Source organism: Tiliqua scincoides, chromosome 7 (assembly GCF_035046505.1).
Source record: "Tiliqua scincoides isolate rTilSci1 chromosome 7, rTilSci1.hap2, whole genome shotgun sequence".
In the NCBI taxonomy this organism is placed as follows: Eukaryota; Metazoa; Chordata; class Lepidosauria; order Squamata; family Scincidae; genus Tiliqua; species Tiliqua scincoides.
In genome coordinates, this window is record NC_089827.1 from 42,075,049 (window position 1) to 42,097,040 (window position 21,992).

Sequence of the window (21,992 nt, forward strand, 5' to 3'; positions counted from 1 at the left end):
AGGCAAACATTTAGTGTTCAAAAAGATAACACTTTAAAATCACAACATAATTGAGGAAGGTCTAATGTGATTTATGACTATTAGAGAAAGGCTATACAGAATTCCTTACTAGTCCCACTTGTAGGATATGCTGTTCCAAGATATAAATATTTTAGATGGTATGTACTAAAATCTGCATTAGTATAACACAAAACATGCAGGTGCAGTTGCAGGGAAATTTTGAGGCTTGTAGACAAATATGCCATCACAAATATTTAAAGTGTTGCCAGACTATTTACTCAGAAAGAAGCTCACATCCCCCAATGGCTTTACTAATAAATGATCCCCCCGCAACTCCCATGGCACACCCGCAAACCTGGTGTGCCATGGTCCAGTGGTTGAAAACTGCTGAGATAAAGATTCTTCCATACTGGGAAAAGTTTTCCCTGTGTGTCATGCATGCGTCTTTTAGGGCCCAATCCTATCCATCTGTCTAGTGCCAATGCAGCCACAATGCAGCCTTGAGGTAAGGGAACAAACATTCCCTGACCTTGAGGAGGTCTCCATGACTGCTCCTCAACCACAGGATTGGAACACTGGAACATTGGATAGGATTGGGCCCTTAACCCATTTTTGCCAACTCACAGGTCCCCAACATTTGGTCCCTGTTGCCTATATGCAACCTTGGGCAGAAATGACTTACAACCCAATCCTACGCGTGTCTACTCAGAAGTAAGTCACGTTATAGTCAATGGGGCCTTACTCCTGAGTAAGTGTGCATAGAATCATAGCCTTAGGGCCAAATCCTAACCCGCTTTCCAGCACTGGCATAGTGGTGCTGGAAAGCACTGACATAAGGGCTGAGGATTGCGCCCTTAATGTCACAGTTGGGCAAGAAAAAGCTAGTAATCCTACACATGATGTTATTATCTGCTTGCTTCATAACACATTGTAGCAAAACCGTGGACGATATCACTGAGGAGATAGGGTGTGGTGTCCGCAGTGCCCCTTGCTCTAAGTAAATGCAGGGTTAAAGCCCAAGTGGTAGCCAGAGGTGTGCTGCACAGCTGCAGCCACTAGAGGCTAAAGTGAACCTAGAAGTATATAAATAGCACCTGGGGGAATTAGGGGGTGTGGGTTGTAGAAGGAGTATAGGTTGGAAGTAGGTGAGTGATTTACCTGGAGTCTGTGGGCTGTGACTTGGCTCTGAGGTTTGCTTGCCGCACTTGTGAGTTTAACAAGGGAAACTAATTAGTCTTAAGTGGGCATGAGGCCTAGTGAGGAGCAGCTCTGGCAAGACACACACAAACCATTTGAACAAAAATTTTTGACACTGTTGCTTTTCTTTTATCTAAAATATTGAAGTATTGCTGAATTTTTAATCTCAGAGGCTGGTTGTTTTATAGTGTAATCAGTTATTAGTCTGTGGAACTCCTTGCCACAGGATGTGGCAATGGCACCTTGCCTGGGTGCCTTTCAAAGGAGATTGGACAGATTTCTGGAAGAAATGTCCATCCTGGGTTACAAGCTGTGATAATAATAATAATAATAATAAACTTTATTTGTATCCTGCCCTTCTCCCTAAAAGGGACCCAGGGTGGCTCACAACATATAAAAACAGTTTTAAAAGCATGATTTAACAGGATAAAAACATATTAAAAACACATTAACAGAGACCATAAAAACAGTAGTCAGAATAAAGTCAGAATAAAAACAGCATAAAACAGCAAGTCATAGAGGAATCCAGCCTGTAAACAGAAACTAAAAAATGTATAAAAAAAGTTAAGAAGACCATGGAATCAGAAGGCTTATTTAAAGAACAGGGTCTTTAACCTGGTGATAGGTATGTGCAGCCTCGTGGTTTTAGAGGTAGGCTACCTCAAAAGGCCAGGGCAAGGGAGGGCACTGGATGCAGGTGTCTTGGCATTGTGGGTGCTTCCTGAGGCATGTGGTGGGCCACTGTGGGGTGCAGGAGGCTGGACCAGATGGGCCTTTGTCCTGATCCAGCAGGGCTGTTATGTTCTTATGGTATGTGTGTTTCAGGTGCATGCATTGGGTGGGGAGGCAGGGGAGGCAGCGCCTCTCTCCCCAGAGTGCAGTGGGTGGGGAGGCAGGGGAGGCAGTGCCTCCCTACCGGAGCCCTTGGAGAAGTGCCGCCACCGTGTGAGGCACCCAAGTACCCATGTGGGTGCTTGGGTGCCTCACACAGCGGTGGCCCTTCTCGAAGGGCTCTGGTGGGGAGGCCCCCACCCACTGCACGCCCCTGGTGTATTTGTGTGGTGCTTGATACAGTGGCTATGTTTTATTTTCCAGGTGACAGGGAACCCACGTGGCGTGCGAGTGCTTCTGCTCTGCACTTTGCGCCTCATATATCTGCTCTGTTCACACTGCCTCGCTACTTTTGAGCGTGGCTCTAGTGATGACGCGCCAAACACTAGGCCGCACTGGGCCTGTTGCCAGTGGCAACAGTCCTCCGCTCTCCTCTGCGCTCGATTGCGAAGCCTGCCTCTCTAGGGAGGAGGGCGCGCGCGATCCTTCTCTCGGCACTCGATTAGCCCTGCCTGGCCCGAGGTGTAGTGTTGTGTCCCCCCCTCGGAAGCAAAATGGCGGCGGCGGTCACTGGCGGGGCCGCCCCAGCGGGCAAGGGGCTGGACATCAGCTTGGCCGCTCTGCAGCGGCACGACCCCTACATCAGCAGCATCGTGGACGTGGCCAGCCAGGTGGCGCTCTACACGTTCGGGCACCGGGCCAACGAGTGGGTGCGTGAGGGAGCTGGATCCCGGGGCTGTGGGAAGGGGGGGCGGCGGGGGTGTTGCACGGAAAGGGCGAAATTGTGGTGCTGTCCCTTTAAATCCCCAACGTCGCTTTCGAACGTTCACGTGCAGCTCCGTGGGAGGGCCACGTGACCTCTGGAGGAGGATGCTTTGGTGTCACTTTTCCCTGGTTGCGGGGGCAGGGCAGTGGCAGAGCGGGGAGGGGATCGCTGTGACCTGTGTCTGCAGCCCCCCTAGGGTGGGGGATCCGTCTTTGGAGCCTCAGGGTCCAAGCCTCTCCACACTTACCTGGGAGTGAGCCTCATTGACTACATTGGGACTTACTTCTATAGGACCTCCCTTAGGAGGAGAGGCTATAACGTTTGTGGTCTTCAGTCTGGCAAAAAGGTACTGGGGACTGCACAGTCCAATGCATGCCTACCAGAAGTCAGTCCCATTATAGTCAATGGGGCTTATTTCCATTGTGTGGCACACATTCCCAAGTGTGGTTAGAATTGCTGTAATGTTTGAGTCAGCACTCAACTCAGAGCTTGAAAACACACATTTGTATCCCATAATGTGTGAAGTGGCCCTTAATTCAGGTTATTCATCTGTATATCCTTTTGTTAGTTTGATTATGTGACTTCTATTTTTATCACTAAAGTACTGGTTGTCTTTAATCAATGTTTTTTTATTTGAGTTTAGGAGAAGACTGATGTGGAAGGAGCACTATTTGTTTACACCAGGTGAGAAAATTACATATTTTTGAGCTCCATTTAATATCATACCCATGGAATGGAAAATTAGATAGCAAATTAGGTGGTGCCTTTGAATCAGGTGGCTGGAATTGCAAGCTTTCAGATTACTCCAAACTGGTTTGTGGGTGCTCAAAGCACATATCAAAGATAAAAGTATGTCCATTCCGCTGTATCCACCTGATTCCTACTCTCTAGGCCTCTTATTTCTTCTTGGTTTTACACTATTTGACTTTTTGCTTTTTCCTATTTGTATCTCATTTCACTTCTTCTCAGAATGAGATGGTTTGGTATTACTAAATTAGCTTTGGGCTTGTGTGCTCCTCCACCCCTGGGGCGCCCCCCCCCCCCCGGTGCTGTCTAGTATCTTCTACTTTGCAGAAACCAAAGTTTGCCATTGCACCTGAATCTAGCCTTGAAACCAGGATCATATCTTGCAGTCATGGTTTAGAGGGCTTGTGCAAACCATCGTGTGCCAGTTTGAATATAATGACAAGCTATTGTTTCTAGATTTATTTAAGTGGAATGTGCAAGGGGAGAGGGCATTGTTATTGATATTGTTATTTAGCTGCTTTTCAGCAAAAGTAGTTCACAAAGTGGTTTACAGAAAAATACATATTCCAGTAGGCCCTTGGTATCCACAAGAAATCTATTCTGCCCCCCGCCCCCCATGGATACCAATTTCCACAGATGTGAAAGCCCTCAAACGACCTCCTGTACATGACAGGAAGCAGCTTCCAGTCATGTCCAGGAAATGTTCTGAGGCCAAGGGAAGCCACGTGTGACCTCCCTGGGCCTCAGAAGTCCTCCCAGATGTGACCAGAAGACTCTCCCAGGAGGTCCTCGATGCCCCTCCAGCGACAGGTCAGGACCTGTGTTGTGCAAATTCACAGGTGCCAAGCCCGCGAATGAGAAGGGCAGACTGTATTTATCACTAAGTTACAGTTTGGTGTACATGTGATCTCACTGATTGTGTTAATTCTGTGCTTTTCAACCTTTCTAATCTCTCAGCACACTGACAAAGTACTAAAATTGTCAAGGCACACAATCAGTTTTTGAACAATTGACGAGGCAAATCATGCTGCTGGTGGGAGGGTCACATCCCCCAATTGCCCTAATGTCTCAAACTTTCATGGCGTACCTATGGACCATTCATGGCATACCAATGTGCTGCAGCACAGTGGTTGAAAATTGCTGTGTTAATTCATAGTAGTTTGCTTTCCATCTGTCTTACATCCCAGTCCTCTATCTGTGAGATACAATAGTGGACCACAAGGTCTGCTAGTGTACCTCATGGATTGCTGGCATGGCAGCAGCTCTGTCACTCTGAGGCTTGCCGCTTGTGGTGCGAGTGGCTGCTCCCTTGCAGAACCACACTTGGCTGCTGAAAACCCCGATTGGAGTTGAGTGTGAGCCGCCCAGCTGGGCTCAGTGCCGTGAGCTGGGGGCTTGGAGAGACTGGTGGCATGCTTGCTGCCACCAGCAAGGAGACATGGGCTGGGGCAGGGCATGCACCCTGCAGCTGGAGTGCCAGCCGCAGTGAGGCTGGCATTCATCTGTACCCGATCAAGGTCGGATGGAACTGGGGAGGCCCAAGATCTCGGGTCCTTCCTGAGAATGGAAAGAGAAGAGCCAGGCTGTCCGCCTGCTGGGCTCATAAGGAGCCCAGCCACTGAGAAGAGTGGTTACTTCTCAGGCTCAGGCTTCTGGAGGGTGACCGGGGGAAGCATCAGCAACCCTGTTCCCTTACCCTTACTGGACACTAGCCTGAGGGTCGCTGGGTGCGCCTTCGTTGGGGGTCCTGAGCCACCCCAGGGAGGGAGATGGAGGGCCAGGCATCACAGGAGCCCCCACCCTGGGGTGGAAGAGGGCTGATCAGGAGGGAAGTGGCAGGAGGGACCAGCCCAAGTCAGGGGAGCCAGCCTTTCCCCATGATGGAAGCAGAAGAGTAGCCCCACCGCCAGCCCTGCACCAGAATTATTGGAGGACTTATGGCTCCCAACCAAGCACATTAGGCTAAGCCCCAGGAAGGGATCAGCAAGGGAAGCAGAGTGGGCCAGGAGCAGGTGGTCTGGTGAAATTCATGTTAATGGTGAGGGTCCTTGTGAGGTAACAAGGACTCCATGAGTCTAAAGCTACTTACCAGAATAAATTGATTCTGCAAGGCAAATCAATGGCCACTGTGGTCCTTCCCCAGGTGGGATAAGTCATTAATCACCTTAAATCAACTTGCCAGGACATTGGAAAGCAGGGATAGGGCTAGATCCCACTATGGATGTAACACAGCCAACAGAATGATAGCCTGTTGGTCCTGCTTTGGCAGTGGTAGGCTGCAGACCAGCTGCCTGAGCAGTTAAGATGGTGGCGGGTGTGGAGATCAGGCTGGTCTAAGGATGGGTCAGGGCTGATGTTGGTGGCAGCAGAACTCACAAGATCTGGAGACCCCAGCCCGAGCCTGACATGCCCCTTTAAACCTAACTTGTTTATGCCAGCAAAATAGGTTGCATAGATCTAAGGAGGCCAATTGGGAACCAGGAAGTAGTAGAGGAGGTAAGTAATTTTTCTTTACCTCTCCCTGCCAGCCTGGTTCCCAGCTGGCCTGCAAGTACAATGGAGGCTGTGTCTGTGATGCTGCTTTTCACAGGTTGACAAAGGATAGGATTGGGACCCTTATTTCCCTGATGAAACAAAGAGCTAATGCTGGCTTAAAATGTTTAACAGTCCCCTTTCTTGTATTACTTTCAAAAAACACTATTTTGTAAACATGAGGATGAATAGAATTTGAAAATGTCATTAAAACCTCAGTATGAATCGGATTGGTGACTATATTCTACTTAAAATAAAGTATATTACTTGCCATTTAGAACAATGGACTTTGCCAATTAGAATGCATACTTCAATGGAAAAATACTACTTTACATTTTGCAGCAGTCATTTACTGTGGGGAACATGCAGACAGTGTACATTTTTACAGACAAGCATCTGCCAGTCAAGCTTGGTGTTCACTGTAGCGAAACTACTGCATTGGAAAATGTGAATTCCACCCAAATAAGAGTTGCTTTGCACAAGCGTTTTGGACCTGTAGTTAGGTGCATGTGTAAAGAAGTGTAACCCTTCTGTTTTTAGTAATGTATCTCTGGAGGCCATAGCTACCTAGATCCTGTGAATGGTGGTGCAAATAGAGACATGTTGTCTCTCTTTGCATATGGTTTGAGAACCAGGTAGCACAAGAGAAGCTCACAAGAGAAGAAACATGTAAGCTAAACTGCCCTAAATAAAGATATCCAAGCTAAATGAAATATTCATATATGCATTTAAAAATTTTCTGTATTGAAAAAAGCATGTAAATTTAGTAAAAATACTTGTGTTCTACAATAGAATTTGAATTCCTTCAGATTGCTGAAAAGTAACTTGAGGAACAGAGATATACATTTTCCTGCCATTTGTGCTTTTACAGTGAACTTTTACTATTTGAATACTTAAACGGGTTTATTTATAGGTGCTACTGCTGAAAATTGAGGAGGAAATAAGTGTGGTTTAAAACATCAAAAGAGCTTCCATTGGGAATAAGAATCAAATGAACTGAGCAAATGTTTTATCTGATAATTCTCTGATTGTCATCATGTATTCTTTCCATCTCTTCCACCCTTTGTTTCATTTTCTGTTGCCTCCCTGTAATGCACATTCCAGCAGCTCAGGGTGCTAAGATGTCCTCTGAGGACTGCCAAACTTGGAACATCTCCCAGTTATGTAGCCAGTGTCTTTATCAGCACTAAACTCAGTTCAAAAGTCTGATGTACTATATGTGCTAGTTTCAGCAACTGTGTAGTAAAGAAAAAGGTTTAAATGGCAAACAAAAGCACTTCTGTGGTTTGGTTTCTTTAGTAGTTATTCTTGAAGCACATTAGTTCATGTAGAGCAGGGATGTCAAACTCATTTCATGTCATGGGCCAAGTAGCATTTGTGGTTCCTGCTGAGGGCTGGAAGTGACATCATGAAGCAGAAAGTGACATGGTTAAGCAGATGATGGTCTGAAGTAAGCATTTTGTTCTCATATAGAAACTCATTAGCTGCACATGACAGAAAAAATGTGCAGATCTTATTCATATTTTCAAGATATGAGAGAGCCCAATTATCAAGCTGGGAGAGAGAGCCTCATTAGCAAGCTGGGAGAGCTCTGTTACAACAGGGGGCAGATAAATTGCTTCCAGGAGCCACATTTGGCCTGCGGGCCTTATATCTGACACCCTAATGTAGAGAGTCCAACTAGTATGGCACCATTAAACTAGGATCAGGTCACTAACTGTTAAAATGCAAGTCGGAGAACAGCATTTTGTATGTACTTTGCATTCTGATAAGTTTGTAAAGTATTATTGCTCATGTTAGTTAACCTGTGGAAGAACTGAACTCTTGCAAGGAACACTTTTGCCCACTCTTGCAAAGTACCATATGTCTTCATACAACTAGAAACAATATTAAATTTCTGTGAAAGAAATAACACTACAACCTTCCAAATAAAGTTTGCAGAAAAGGCAAATGGCAAGACTGTTAAGATCCAAAAGTGGAAAAGCTATTAAGGGTCAAGGTTGGAGGTCACCCCACAGATGGTTGATCTGTATTCAGGTTTTGGAGAAGATGAAAAGGTTCTTTAAAAATGCAAATATTCCTCATGCTTTCATAACTTATTTTACAATAAAATTTTGGTAGCACAAGTGCAACCAAGTGTTTTGAAATATGATACCATAATTGAATGTAATTTTTAATTGAATGTGCATGTTTTTTTTCTCTTAATTATTTTCAGATCTGCTTCACCAAAGTATGGATTCACCATTATGAATAGACTGAGTATGGAGAATCGGACAGAACCAATAACTAAAGATCTAGATTTACAGTTACAAGATCCCTTTCTACTTTACAGAAATGCCAGATGTGAGTATCTTTGTTGTGAGCCAAATTCATTTATGAAGTATTGTGTTTCTTGTAGTTTGCTTTGGAAAATACCATTTGTTGAAAGAATGCCAACATGTTTTCTGAAGCTTTAATAGAAACTACAGTATTAAGGAAGAAATTTTTACTACAGGTTGAGCATCCCTTATCCAAAGTGCTTGGAACCAGAAGCCTTTTGGATATTTAATTTTTCTGCATTTTGGAATACTTGCATACACTTAATGGGATATCATGGGGATGGGGCCCAAGCCTAAACATAAAATTCATTTATTTTCATATACCCCTTATACAAGTAGCTTGAAGGTAATTTTGTACAATTTAAAAAAATTTTCTGCATTTCGTGCAACCCATCACATGAGATCAGGTGTGATTTTTCCACTTGTGGTGTCATGTCAGCACTCAGAATAGTTACGGTTTTTGGAATGCTTTGGATTTCAGAATTCCAGATAAAGGATGCCCAGCCTGTACTGTGTTCATCAAAAGAGGAAAACAAATTTTCTAAATTTTCTCCCTTCTCAAGGAAGTGTTGCAAACATTGTTAAAGCATAGTTTTTACATACATGCGCGCGCACACAGAGCGAGAGCAAGTTCCTCTTCATCACACTATAATATAATCAACAAATTATTGATTATCTTGAGTTGGGCTGTGGTCATATTATTGAGAGTATTTACTGCTTTTCAACAAAAAAATTCACAAAGCAGTTTATAGTCAAAATCAAACAATTAAAAGGTTTCTGTTTATAATAAAATAATTAATCATTAAAGTGGCCTTTTTTCTACTTGCTCCCATTGAGATAGGCAGTAAGTTCAAAATATAGCAGTAGGAGCTTAACAAGTGGTGTTGGATATCTTCCCAGTGGACAGGTGCCCCAAAGAATGACAGGTTTGCTTTGTTCCCTGTTGATCTTCACAATAGTCAAATATGGGAAACAACTTCATCTGCCTGCCAGCCATTTATACATCGAAGGATCCAAACTACAAAACATTCTGGATAAATTATGGACAGACTTGGAAAATCAAATCAAGGAACAGATTAAGCACCTTCCCCCTTCTATTTCTCCATTCCAAATGTCCGCCTCCGAAAGCTGCTTTTCCTTTTCAAAAAATATAGACTTGGAACTCAGTTAAACACATTTAAATGCATTTGTAATTAGTCTAATTATCATTCTTTACATAAAAGTGACTCTAGTAACATGAACAGCTTGTAGCTCTATTGTGCTAGGGCGTTCCCAAATACACATATTAACAATAATATGTGTTGTTCCCAAATACATGTTCCCAAATACGTTCCCAAATACACATGTATGTTCCCAAATACACATATTAACAATAATAACAATAATAAACAATCCATCTGCCTCAGATATTGCAGTATTCTCTACATTTTAAAATCCAATGAAACTAATAAGCATAGGAACACTTGATGGAGATGAGGAAATATATAACAGAAAAAATATTTGTACACAAACTGACCCAATATAACGCTGTTAAGGATTGATTTTTTTTCTCTTGGGTTTACATTTTGGGATCAAGGATTCAAGAACTCTTTAAAAGTAGTGGTTCCCAAACGGTGAGCCGTGGCTCCCCAAGGAGCCACAGAAACCAGGCGGGGTTTCTGATAAAACCTGTCACCCTATACAGCAGGGGTGTCCAAAGTTTTTTGGCAGGCGGGTCACATTAGCTTTCTGACACTGTGTTGGGGGCTGGGGAAAAAAGAGTTAATTTACATTTAAAATTTGAATAAATTTACATAAGTTTACATAAATGAATATATTAAAGATGAACTTATATGAATGAATGAAGGTCTTGCGATAGCTCAAGGCCTATAAAAGGCCTTGCACAAAGCAAGGCTGGCCTTTCCTTTGCTGCCACTGCTCCATCACAGACATGAAACAGCAAGCAGTGGAGGTAGCCCTCATCCTACAGCTCACATGAGAGGTCAGTCGCCCTCACGCTGAGGTCAGTTGCGTCAGGCCAGAGTGGGCTCCAACAAATCTCAGGAGGTCCAGAGGCTCATTGGAGACTTGGGGCTCCCTGAGGGCTGCATTGAGAGGCCTTGAGAGGCCTTGAGGGCTGCAAGTGGCCCCAGGACCGGGGTTTGGGCACCCCTGCTATACATTGTATAGGATTGTAGCCATAATAGGGAACCATGGCCAGTGGCTCAGTAGGTCGAGGGAGCTGCCAGTTGAAAAAGTTTGGGAACCACTGCTTTAAAGGCATGGATGGCACTGTTTGGGGAAATTCGGAGCACAAGACCAGTGCAGATGAGACATTGGCTTCCTTGTAATCACAGCTGAGATTGGGAGTGAGTTACAGGAATGCCTCTTCCACCATTTCTTAGGCACAAATCCCTCCCTTTCTCTTTATTGTGGTTAAGGGATATGTCAACACTGACCATAAGTACAATTAACACTAAGGTTCCTGTTTAATTTGGATCTGAACTTGTATAGGTAGGACATATGAGTCTTGGTTTGAATTAAGGTCTGTCTGTGAAGCTTTATTTATAATAATAATGAACTTGTCCCTGTTCTTCTGACTTATCATTGCACTGTTTCTATGTCTCTCTGCACATGAACTGTTATTCTATATGATCTTGGTGTCCCTTCTGGGTTTTATAAGATTATGGTCAGTGCGAGCAAAATCACTGCTAAGATAAGAGGTTGAAAATGCCTGTCCCTCCCCTTCCTTAGTCACTGCAGAGTATAAAAAAAACTTCATTACTGATTCCCCTGTTTGCCAGTTGGGAAGGGTGTTTAGTATTCATTAATTTAGTTCGTTGCCTGTTTCTTATAACTCTTCAGTCCACCTTTGATTTGGTTATAGTTGACCACGAATAGTTATTATAACAACAATGTTCATCATGACAAGGCAAGGGGCCACAAATTAGGAAATGGAATGCATTGTTATGAAGTAAGAGCACAGTACAACTAAGTAGAAGCACATGAATCTCCTTGATTTTAGCAGAACTTGACATGTGCTCAGTTTTCCCTTTAAGGTCAATGGGACTTGAAAGGGCTTAATTTTGCCTGGAAGTGCCCTAGATGTATGATGTGACATGTGGGTGATCACAGACCTGTTTGCTTCTCCACTTTCTTTTAATACATTACTTTCTAAAATATTAATTCTCACATAATACTGTTTTTGTTTTTAAAAACTTAAGATGCATTGCTCTTTTCTTTAAACTGAATGGCTGCAAGTCTATGCATACTTACCTGGAAGTAAGCCTCATTGAACTTGCTGTGAGTTAGTTCTAAGTAAACATGCACAGAAGCATACTGACAGCCCAGTCTTATTCATTCTGTCCCCATCCCCCCCATTATGCAGCAATGCCAAAATGGCAACCACTGCATCCTGTGGTGCAACAATTATTCCCTTACCTGGAGGTAAGCCTCTGTGGTACTATCCAAACTTGTGACAGCTATTTTGCTGTCACAAGTTTGTGTTGACTCACACCGCAGGATTGGGCCAATTGTGCTGCCGATCTTGTCCCCAAGACCTGATCTCGTCCATCCCCTGCCCTTTACCCCATTTTGACCTCTCCTATCCCATTCTACCCTTCCACCACCCCTCCCCACCACCTCTTCTGGGGAGTGGAAGAACAGAAAATGTCAGGGGCAGGAAGGCGCAGGTCCTTCCATCTTCACTCTCAGCAGTGTGCTGCGTGGTGGACTAATGGAGCATCTTTTGTTTCTGATGCTGGTTGGTTTACAGCAGTCATCACCAGCAGAAGCCCCAACCCGAAGATGGCCAGTAAATTTATGATTGGGTTCTGAATGTTATTTCTTTCCAATTCAAATTTTTAGACAAAAATAGCTCATTTCTAGGGGCAAGTGTACTTTATGACTGGGTTTGTGAGCAGGAGTAGAGTCAATAATAGCTATTTGTGTGGTCTAGCTCACCGTAACTTGGAAATAAAATTAGTGCTTACAGTTAAGAAAATTACCTTTTTCTACACTTAGATTGGCCAGTACTTAAACTCCTCAAATACCTATCAATTGTTTTTGTTATATACGAGCAACATATTTTTCATCTGTATTTGAATGGTGGTTAAGTTATATAGCCGGTAGTCTGTCTAATATAAAAATGAGCACTTGATACTTTTAAACACAATTTTAGCAGTAAGGAATGTTCAAAGTTAAGTAGTAGGACTGAATAGCAAAATGAACACTCCTGAAGTATGTTGAAAACTGCAGTGTTCTGTTTAAGTGATTCTATTTAACAAAGTGAAATCAGTATGATTTTGCAGTATGTATACATCTATAGATATCCAAAGACAGTGAAATTATTTTAACGGTAAAGGACTAAAAAATTTTGCTTTTGGGGTAGCTAAAAGGTTCCACGCTTTAAAAAGAAATATTGTAGCATGGATCACCAATGTATAATTTCTCTTTGAAAGACATTTTCTTTAACTGTGTTTTTTATTTATATGCGTATCATATTGACACTCTTCTTAGGTTGACAGTATCACAGAATTGTAGCTTACTTCATTTTATTTTTTTTAAATATTTGTTTACTATCTTCTTATCCCATTAAAGCAGTGCTTCTCAAACTTATCTGGGTCACATCTCCCTGGCAGCCTCTTTTTCCCAGCTCAGCTGGACACTGTTCATCTTGGATCTCTCAAAATTTTGTGAAATCAAAGCTGATGGAGCCTAGGTGGACAGGCAGGAGGGTCCACCAGGGATATCCCACAGTGCCCCTGACACACACCATGGGAACCCCTGCATGAAAGGGATAATAAAAGCGCCTCACTTGTTAAAAATATACAATTTTAAAACAAGTGGTGGCCCAGTCCTCTCAGATCTCAGTGCTGGTCTAGCGTGCACTACCATGTGGATGGCTATTGCAAAAGTGCCAGAAAGCACCTTGCAACAGCCAAGTGTTAGCAAGCACTGGCACAAAGGCCTGCATGGGCACGTGGTGGCCTCTCATACCAGCAGAGGTGGCACTGGATGCTGAGGACGGTAAGTTCTGCGCCCGGTGTTTCAAAGGTGGAATAGGGTGGAGGGAGTAGGGTGTAGGGATGGGGAGAGTGGTGATGGGGCAAGGGGTGGGCAGATGAGGTCCCGGAGGGGGGCAGGGATGGTTGCAGAGGTTTGCATAGGATCCTGTCCCTCTTCCTGGCCCTGATCAGCCAACATAAGGATTCTTGGGAATATTCTAGCAATTTTGCTGCCACAGGCCCTGGTGGTCCCATAGTGGCTACTGGGGCTTTCCCCCCAGGGTAAGGGGACAAATGTCCAACAGTCTTGCAGCCTTGCCTGTACTGGATACAGTGGTGGCCATTTTGGCACTGCTGCATTGTAGCATGGGTAGTTTGGTTAGGATTGGGCTGTAAGTGACAATATGGAATTCTCATTAACTAAAAATAACAGCAACCAACGCAAGGCAAAACATGCAATGACAGAAAAAGAGCATAGTTATTAATGAAAGCCCAAATGAAACAGAAAGGTCTGTTTTTTAACTAATCTTTTAACAACTGGCAGTAGTGAGTCAATCCTCATAGGAGAGTGTGTTCTACAGCCTAGGTGGTGCTGTTTTAAAGATCTTGTCATGCATCTCCACTCACCACACTTCTCTTAATTGGTGGGACATGGAGAAGGGCATCAGATGATGCATTGTGTCCCCAGGCACATCTAAATGCTTATGTTAAATTTAGTTTAAATATATAGAGTCCTCAGTTAGTTGTTAATAAGGTTCTTTGCAACTGCAACTTTAAGCAACTTATAATAGAACCAATTTTACCATAGGTTCTTGATATACATAAACAAGTTACATTCCTATAGCATATTTCTGGTCACGAAATATCACCAAACTTCTAAATAAAGACTCAGAACACTTCTAATACTGAACCCTGAAATAAATATGAGCTTTCTGGGCTGCTGAAAACCCACATGGGAGGAACATGCAAATTCCATACAGTGGCCTGAGCCAAGAATCTTTTTTTCCCCATCAACTTTATAACAATACAACTTTGAACAAAATAACTATAAGTGAGGACTAGCTGTATTGCAAAATATTATCTAGGCCAGTAGCTTTCAATCCTTTGGAACCCTTTTCACTTTATCTGCTGAGGAACTCTTGTGCATGTGCTGCAGAACCCTGATGTCTTGCAGAGGATTTTGGAGCATGTTTGAGGACACCCAGTTCATGTGGGATATTGGCCAGGTCTCGTCATTTGCCTTATGAGAACCCAGCCTAAAACGCATCCAAGGCTGTCTTGTGTCTACACACTACAGGGGAAGATGGGTAACACTTGGCAAACCTTTCTCACTGCTAGTAATCCTTTGTTGGAGGAATTTCCTGATAATCTTCTGATAAACCCTATAGATCCCTGGAATTTGTTTTAAAAATCATTGGTAGACCTTGAATCTATAATAAGATAGTTCTGTGTGCAAATTAGCCTGTATCCAAACAGTACATGGTGCCTATGGATTTCTTGACCCTCTGCTATTAAGTCTGGTCCATCCAATATTTTGTTCACATATATGGAAAGCTTTGAGGCAGCATCTAAAAATACTGTATGTTGGACAACAACTGAAAAAACTGTTCACTACTCCAAGAATTTTGGCTCATGGTGGCTTCACTACATCAGCCACTGTGTCCAAAGGTTAATGTGACATTGTGCAAAGTGCCACTGTTTGGAATAGTCTGTTATACATTGGATTATTGTAAAGATGATCTCATTTGTTTCAAATTTACACTTGTCAAAAGAAAAAGAATGGGTAGAAAAGCATATTCTTCAGTGCAACACTGCAGTTGAAGTCTTATAAATTGTGGTATTTGTAAACAAGTAGAAGTTTACAAAAGAAGTTTGCACTTTATAAAAATCTATATAGATTATGTATTTTAATTAAAATATTTTTACCCTGAGTTGCATCCCCACCATGAACCTTCAAAGCACCTAACAGTAAATAGAAACATAAAAGAAGATAAAAATATGTTTCCGCACCAGTCTGGAAAACTAAATCTCCAGCATCAAAAAGAGAAAGCAGAAAAACCAAGTAAGCATCTATAAGAGGGCCAATCAAATAATCAAAGAAACAGATTATGAACAACCAGTGAAGATGAAATAGTATTTGTGTGATGTGATCAAATAGGCTGCAGTCAGTGCTTAACCTATCGCATTCTGCACCAACTGAAGTTTTTGACCACTTTTTAGAGATGGCCCTACAATGGTGTATTGTAGTAATCCAGCCTGCATATAATCAAGGCATATATAACAATGACCTGATCCAGCTTTTCCAGAAAAGGGTGCAGCTGGTATACCAGCAAAATCCCCAGCCACCGCAACCGCCTGATGGTCCAAGAACCACAAACTTAGTTGTTAAGGGGGAGCGTAGTCTGTGTAACTGAATAGACTGTACAGCTAATTCTGGATTTTGTCATTGATTGAAAGAGTGAGTTGTGAGTATCCAGTGACCAACAATTTAAACACTGAACTAAAGCCTAAAACAACATGCACAACTGCATCTGCATTGTCTCCACTATGGTAAAACTCATGCCATGCATGTAAAGGGTCTCAAGTTCTGTCCCCAGCAGTTCCGGTTAAGGATCTGGGGTAGCTGGGTTGCGAAAGACCTCTGCTTTCTTAGGGCCCAATCCTATCCAATTTTACAGTTCCAGTGCAGCCGTACCAATGGGGCATGCACTGCATCCTGTGGTGGGGAGGCAGTCACAGAGGCCTCCTCAAGGCCTGGGAACATTTGTTCTCTTGCCTCAGGGCTGCTTTGCGGTTGCACAGGATTGGGCTCCTAGAGAGCTACATCTTATCAGATAGACCAGTATTTCTCAGTGTTTGTCCTCTGCTGTACCACTTCACATGGTTGACCTATTCAAAGTACCACCTCAAGTAACTGGCAATGATATCATTGCCAGTTACTTCTGGGTTGGGAGGCCACATGTGACCCGACAAACACCAGTAAAAGGCTCAGGGTGGACGGGTGGGTTTTTCTGGATGTAGTAAAGCATGTTTTGGAGCTCTGCCTGCCAAGCCAAGCTTCCAACCACTGTTTGTTGTGTCACGTTCCTGGTCTTGCTTCATAAGAACAACCCCGCTGGATCAGGCCATAGGCCTATCTAGTCCAGCTTCCTGTATCTCACAGTGGCACACCAAATGCCCCAGGGAGCACACCAGATAACAAGAGACTTGCATCCTGGTGCCCTCCCTTGCATCTGAAATCAGGAGGTTGCACGTGCACATCATGTCTTGTAACCCATAATGGATTTTTCCTACAGAAATTGGTCCAGTTCCCTTTTAAAGGCATCTAGGCCAGATACCATCACTGCATCCTGTGACAAGGAGTTCCACAGACCAACCACATGCTGAGTAAAGAAATATTTTATTTTGTTCTAACTCTCCCAACACTCAATTTTAGTGGATGTCCCCTGGTTCTGGTGTTAATGTGAGAGTGTAAAGAGCATCTCTCTATCCACTCTATCCTTCCTGTGCATAATGTTGTATGTCTCAATCATGTCCCCCCTCAGGCACCTCTTTTCTAGGCTGAAGAGGCCCGAATGCCTTCGCCTTTCCTCATAAGGAAGGTGCCCCAGCCCAGTAATCATCTTAGTTGCTCTCTTTTGCACCTTTTCCATTTCCTCTATGTCCTTTTTGAAATGTGGCAACCTGAACTGGACACAATACTCCAGGTGTGGCCTTACCATCAATTTGTACAACAGCATTATAATATCAGCTGTTTTGTTCTCAACACCTTTTCTAATGATCCCAAGCATAGAATTGGCCTTCTTCACGGCCGCCGCACATTGGGTCGACACTTTCATCGAGCTGTCCACCAGCAGCCCAAGATCCCTCTCCTGATCTGTCACAGATAGCTCAGAACCCATTAGCCTACATGTGAAGTTTTGATTTTTTGCCCCAGTGTGCATGACTTTACACTTACTTACATTGAAATGAATCTGCCATTTTGCTGCCCATTCTGCCAGAGAGCCTTCTGGAGCTCCTCACAATCACTTTTGGTCTTCACCACTCAGTAAAGTTCTGTGTCATCTGCAAACTTAGCCACTTCACTGCTCAACCCTGTCTCCAGGTCATTTATGCTTCCATCCATGGCAGGGGTCCAGCAAGTACCACCAGACACCACCTCGTGCCACTGGTGGTACCTGGTTGAGAAACAGTGAGATAGACAGTATTGGGCTAAATGGATTAGTGACCTTCTCACTGGCAGCTTGATCCATTCATAAGCTAGTTGCATTGTGCTGAGAATATTTCTAAAAATTGTTTGTATAATAAACAATGCTATATATACGTACTTTTCTCCTGCAAACGTTTAGACGGAATACTAGTTTCTCATTACAACAACACATGATGTATACATAGTTCAAGTTTGTCATAGGTTTAGAGCCCAATCTTATGCATTTCTCCCACCACCACCATCAACACAGCAATGCCAAACTGGCACATAGTGAGGGTGGTGGGCCAAGTGGCTTTAGCAGGGAAAGGGATTGTAAACTCCCCTGACCATGCATAGGCCTCTCATCCCACAGTGGGTCTCCAAGTTTGTCAGCGCGTGTATGAAAGAAACGGGTTGGGGAGGCTACTGCCAGAAGGCATAAGATCCATCGTAGTCTGCCCATGACAGGTCTTCTCTCTCCTGCAGCCTCCCCAACCCTATTACGCTGTTGGAGCATTTTGTGCAATAGGCGCTGGCTGCTTTATGGCAGTCAGCGCCATCGGAAGAGCCTTGCTGCAGTTGGGTGGCGAGGGAAGGATTTGTCTATCAGTCTACATTTGCATTCATGTTCAGTATTATTTCAGAGCAAAACTATGCCACGTGAGATGAGCTGGACTGAAGTGGCAAGATAACAATGCTATGTAGCCTGTCAGTAGCTAGTCCTGATGTCATATTGCATGGTCCCTCTGGGTGGCGGGAGAATCTGATTCATATGGAGGGGGTAGGTGGGTACCTTTTAAGCTTTCTGAAGATGGGATTGGGGTTCATAAAAATAGCAAATGCATTTCATGGTACAATACCAGTGTTTCCTATTTATTTATCTCAGAACATATGCAACACGCTGATCTCACATGACATTTTTTTGGTGGGAGCATACAACCAACTGAGAATTCTAGAAATCTCTTCTAGATAAGATAGGCCTCCTCAAGTAGAAAGCACAGTTGTTAAAGGCAAGACAGATAGCGTTTTATAAAAAGGAGACATTTCAAATGATTCACTATTCTATCCTACAGAACACTGACTAATAGAGACTGTATTCTAAACAGATAAAATGAATCACGTTACTATTTCTGAAAAATGAGAGATCAGAACCAAAAATCTCATGCACATTGAATGTTTGCAAATCAATCTTCCTGTTCTGTTAAACTGTAGTCAGTGGGGCTTCTAAAATATGTATAACTGGGAACAGAATTGAGGCATTAGAGTTGGAGTTAAGTGAGAGAAAGAGTAGCAGTAGCTGGGTTACTTTGTGGCAATTTTAAAAAAGCATCTGCAAAACAATTGATGTAACAGAGAACATTAAGGCCCAAATCCTAACCAACTTTCCAGCTCTGACATAGCTTTGCTAATGGGGCATAAGCTGCATCCTGCAGTCAAGGACACCTCCTTAAGCTGCATTGCCCTTAATTCAGTGCTGAAAAATTGCTTAGTATTGTGCCCTAACTAGTATGAAGTTAGAGGCAGTTAATTAGTTTACTTCTGCTCTGAAATTAATGGAATTTAAACAGATTGAAATGTAGATGCCTCTGATAAATTAGCCTGTAGTCTAGCTTTAGGGTCCCAATACATCAGTGTGTGTTTTAGAGATGCTGTGCAGCACTTTTTGTATTCATGTATGTTGCAATATTTTCTCCTATTATGGCAATCATTGCTTCTAGACCTTGCAGTCAGTTGCCATATTTTTGATTCATATGTTTCCCCTGCTTCCTCTAAAATTCAGTGTATATTTTTTCTAGAGATACATTAGTATAATTACTTTGGATACTGTATTACATATTGAACCTGCAAATCTCCTTAAAGTGCTATATGAAGCCTCAGTTCTCTTGACCTCTTTCTCATATGTTAGAAACAGAATTCTGGAACATCTCACCTGAATTCATCAAAAACCGTAAGGGTTTTTTTCTTCCCTAGACTGAATTAAATGCAGTGCCGTCCCGTCCCCCGGTAGAGTTGGGTACATCATATATCTTTGGTTCTTACCTCCTGGTGGAATATAGAAGCAATTGAGTTGGGTTTCATGGACCATCTTGCCAGTATACTTCACTCCGGGATCCCCTGGCAGGTGTGCAGGGAGCGGACGATATGCAGAAGTTGCTTGCCGAACAATGGCCTGAAACATCTTGTTCTTCCAAATGAATGTTGCAAAGGAGAAATAGCTTACAAAAGGAAGCTCTTGCTGTCAGCAGTGCTCTGGATCAGAATAATTCAAACCTAATAGCTGCAGACTATGTGAAGACAGTAAATGTATGTTATTACACCCTGAAAATACAGACTTATAAGGAAAACTTTTTCCAAGTGCTTTAAGCATCTGAACAGTGTCTTGCTTGTTGCCCTTTGCTTTTTCAGTTCTTCCTCTCAGTCTTTTTCTTACTGTCTGTGCCTTGTGCTTACTTAAAAGTCCTCTCTTCCCACCCACCCCTGTTAGTTTTATAGGAAAACTTGGATTGAGAAGTGAAGATAATGGGCTCCATCTGCCTGTCAGTTCATCACCTCCCTGAGTCATGGAGGTCTCTGGTTTTCATATATCACCACCACCACTGCCTCTGATAATGCACCCTTGTGTTTGGAAGAAAGCAAATTTCTGAAGGGGTGTGTGGACTTCTGAGCTTAAACCCAGTCAGAATACCCAGACCATTTTTTACAGAGAACCAAACACTGTATTTATTTTTAAAGAGAGCCAGCTTGGTGTTGTTACAAAATGTAATAAACAAAATGAAATGTAAATCATGTCATGAATTTCTGGATCCTTTTGTCTACATGCAACGTGTTTGATGTGAAGTGCTTGTTCTAGTGCGAGCACTAAAAACTAGCCTTAAAATATTTTCCAGCAATTAAAAAAAAAGTGCAGGATAACATCCCCTTAAAAGGAAAGGAATGCAGACTACCCCTTAAGTCTGCAGCCCTTACAGTGAGATTAATCTGAGATTACAAATGGCTCCGCAAACTGGTCTCAGAAGGTGGGTGAAGAGGCTTTTTTATGTGTCTGGGATTGTTAATCATTCAGGAGCAGCATGTTTTAATGACAGTGCTGTCTTCACTTTAAACTCAGACTTTGTGCAAACTATTAATAAAGAGAGTCTTTAAAATATGTATCTGGTTGCTAGTCTCTTCCAGTTAAGAATCTACTCTCCTGTAAATTTACATGCCTTTACTGAGTGTCATATGGTACTCTGCTGCTCAGGATGCGGTTGGAAATCTCAGTAGCTTCCATCTTTATTATTTTCATTTAAAATGCAGCTTTGCCTTCTGAGTTGGTGATCCTGTGGCATTTGGGCCATTTTTTTTTCTTTAATGAAAGCAGCCAGAGCTCCATTAGATAGCATAAACACCATTACAGAATTATAAATCCTTCTGCTTCCAACTAGAAGTCAACCACAGATTTCCTGGGCTAAGGAGATGTTTCCACTCTAGCTAATGCTAATCCACAACTGGTCACATTGGGAAATAAATGAATTTAATTTATTTTGAGGCATCTGGTTTAGGCCATTCTTTTTGGAATCATGGTATTTAAATGTGTAACTGTGATCCTGTGCCCCTACCTATCTGCAGGTAGCACCAAACCCAGTAAAATGCAGTTGTGTGCCCAGAATGTAATCACATGGACCTTCATCTCCTGAAACAAAATTGAAATGTGCCACATTGGTGGACATCACACATTGTGAAGAAAAATGAAGAGTTGTTTTCCTAAGCAGTTCAAAATATATGCTTTTTGTACTCTGTTTAAGTAAGACATGCATTAGAAATTGAGCAGTGGTGACTTGAAGGATGGCAGGCGTTTCACCTGTATGTCTTCACCCTAGTTTGACCAAAAGAAGAACATTGGCGAGTTTCTTTTCACTAGCCAAAAAAATCTCTCAGCACCAATACTGTAGATCGGTGGTTCCCAAACTTGTGGGCCATGACCCACCAGCCAGGGAAGCACTTGTCCCTGCCTCTTTAAGGGGTGGGGAGGGATGAAGGCAGCAATACAATCTCCAGTATTGCCTTGCTGCTGGGGAGAGAGGGAGATGTTATCAGTTACCTGAGGGACTACCTGGAGAGTACTGGGAGCCGTGCAGACATCTCTGCAGGGCTCCCTAAGCTTCCAAACGGTTAAAAAAAAAAAAGAGATCAAAAACTACTTCCTGTTTTCAATCAAAAACCAGAAGTGATATTTGATCTCATTTTTTTTTTACTATTTGGAAACTTGGGGAGCCCTGCAGAGGTGTCTGCATGGCTCCCTGCACTCCCCAGAGACAGGCAGTCCCTCAGGTAAGTGAAAACCCCTTCCCCTCCCCCAGCAGCAGTGTGATCCTGGGGATTGTGTTGTTGCATTAGGCCCTCCTTTGCACATACTCCCAACTCCCTTGCAGGAGTTTGGGAAGCAC

The 21,992-nt window shown here is 43.1% G+C and overlaps 2 protein-coding genes across 18 annotated transcripts in view; one reads left to right on the plus strand and one right to left on the minus strand.

The window, feature by feature from the left end:
• CACNA1C (calcium voltage-gated channel subunit alpha1 C) overlaps window positions 1-20,035 on the minus strand; it is a 605,715-nt gene extending 585,680 nt beyond the window's left edge. For 13 of the 17 annotated variants that reach the window (XM_066634593.1, XM_066634583.1, XM_066634587.1 and 10 more), the window contains exon 1: window positions 19,606-20,035. In XM_066634593.1, coding sequence (XP_066490690.1) covers window positions 19,606-19,744 — 139 coding nt within the window. In that variant the 5' untranslated portion in view covers window positions 19,745-20,035. The remainder of the gene's footprint in view (window positions 1-19,605) is intronic. The other 4 variants (XM_066634580.1, XM_066634582.1, XM_066634592.1 and 1 more) reach the window with 1 other exon arrangement.
• The window catches only part of DCP1B (decapping mRNA 1B), a 49,317-nt gene continuing 30,047 nt past the window's right edge, over window positions 2,723-21,992 (plus strand). The window contains exons 1-3 of the mRNA XM_066634599.1: window positions 2,723-2,738; window positions 3,438-3,478; window positions 8,289-8,416. Coding sequence (XP_066490696.1) covers window positions 8,320-8,416 — 97 coding nt within the window. The 5' untranslated portion in view covers window positions 2,723-2,738; window positions 3,438-3,478; window positions 8,289-8,319. The remainder of the gene's footprint in view (window positions 2,739-3,437; window positions 3,479-8,288; window positions 8,417-21,992) is intronic.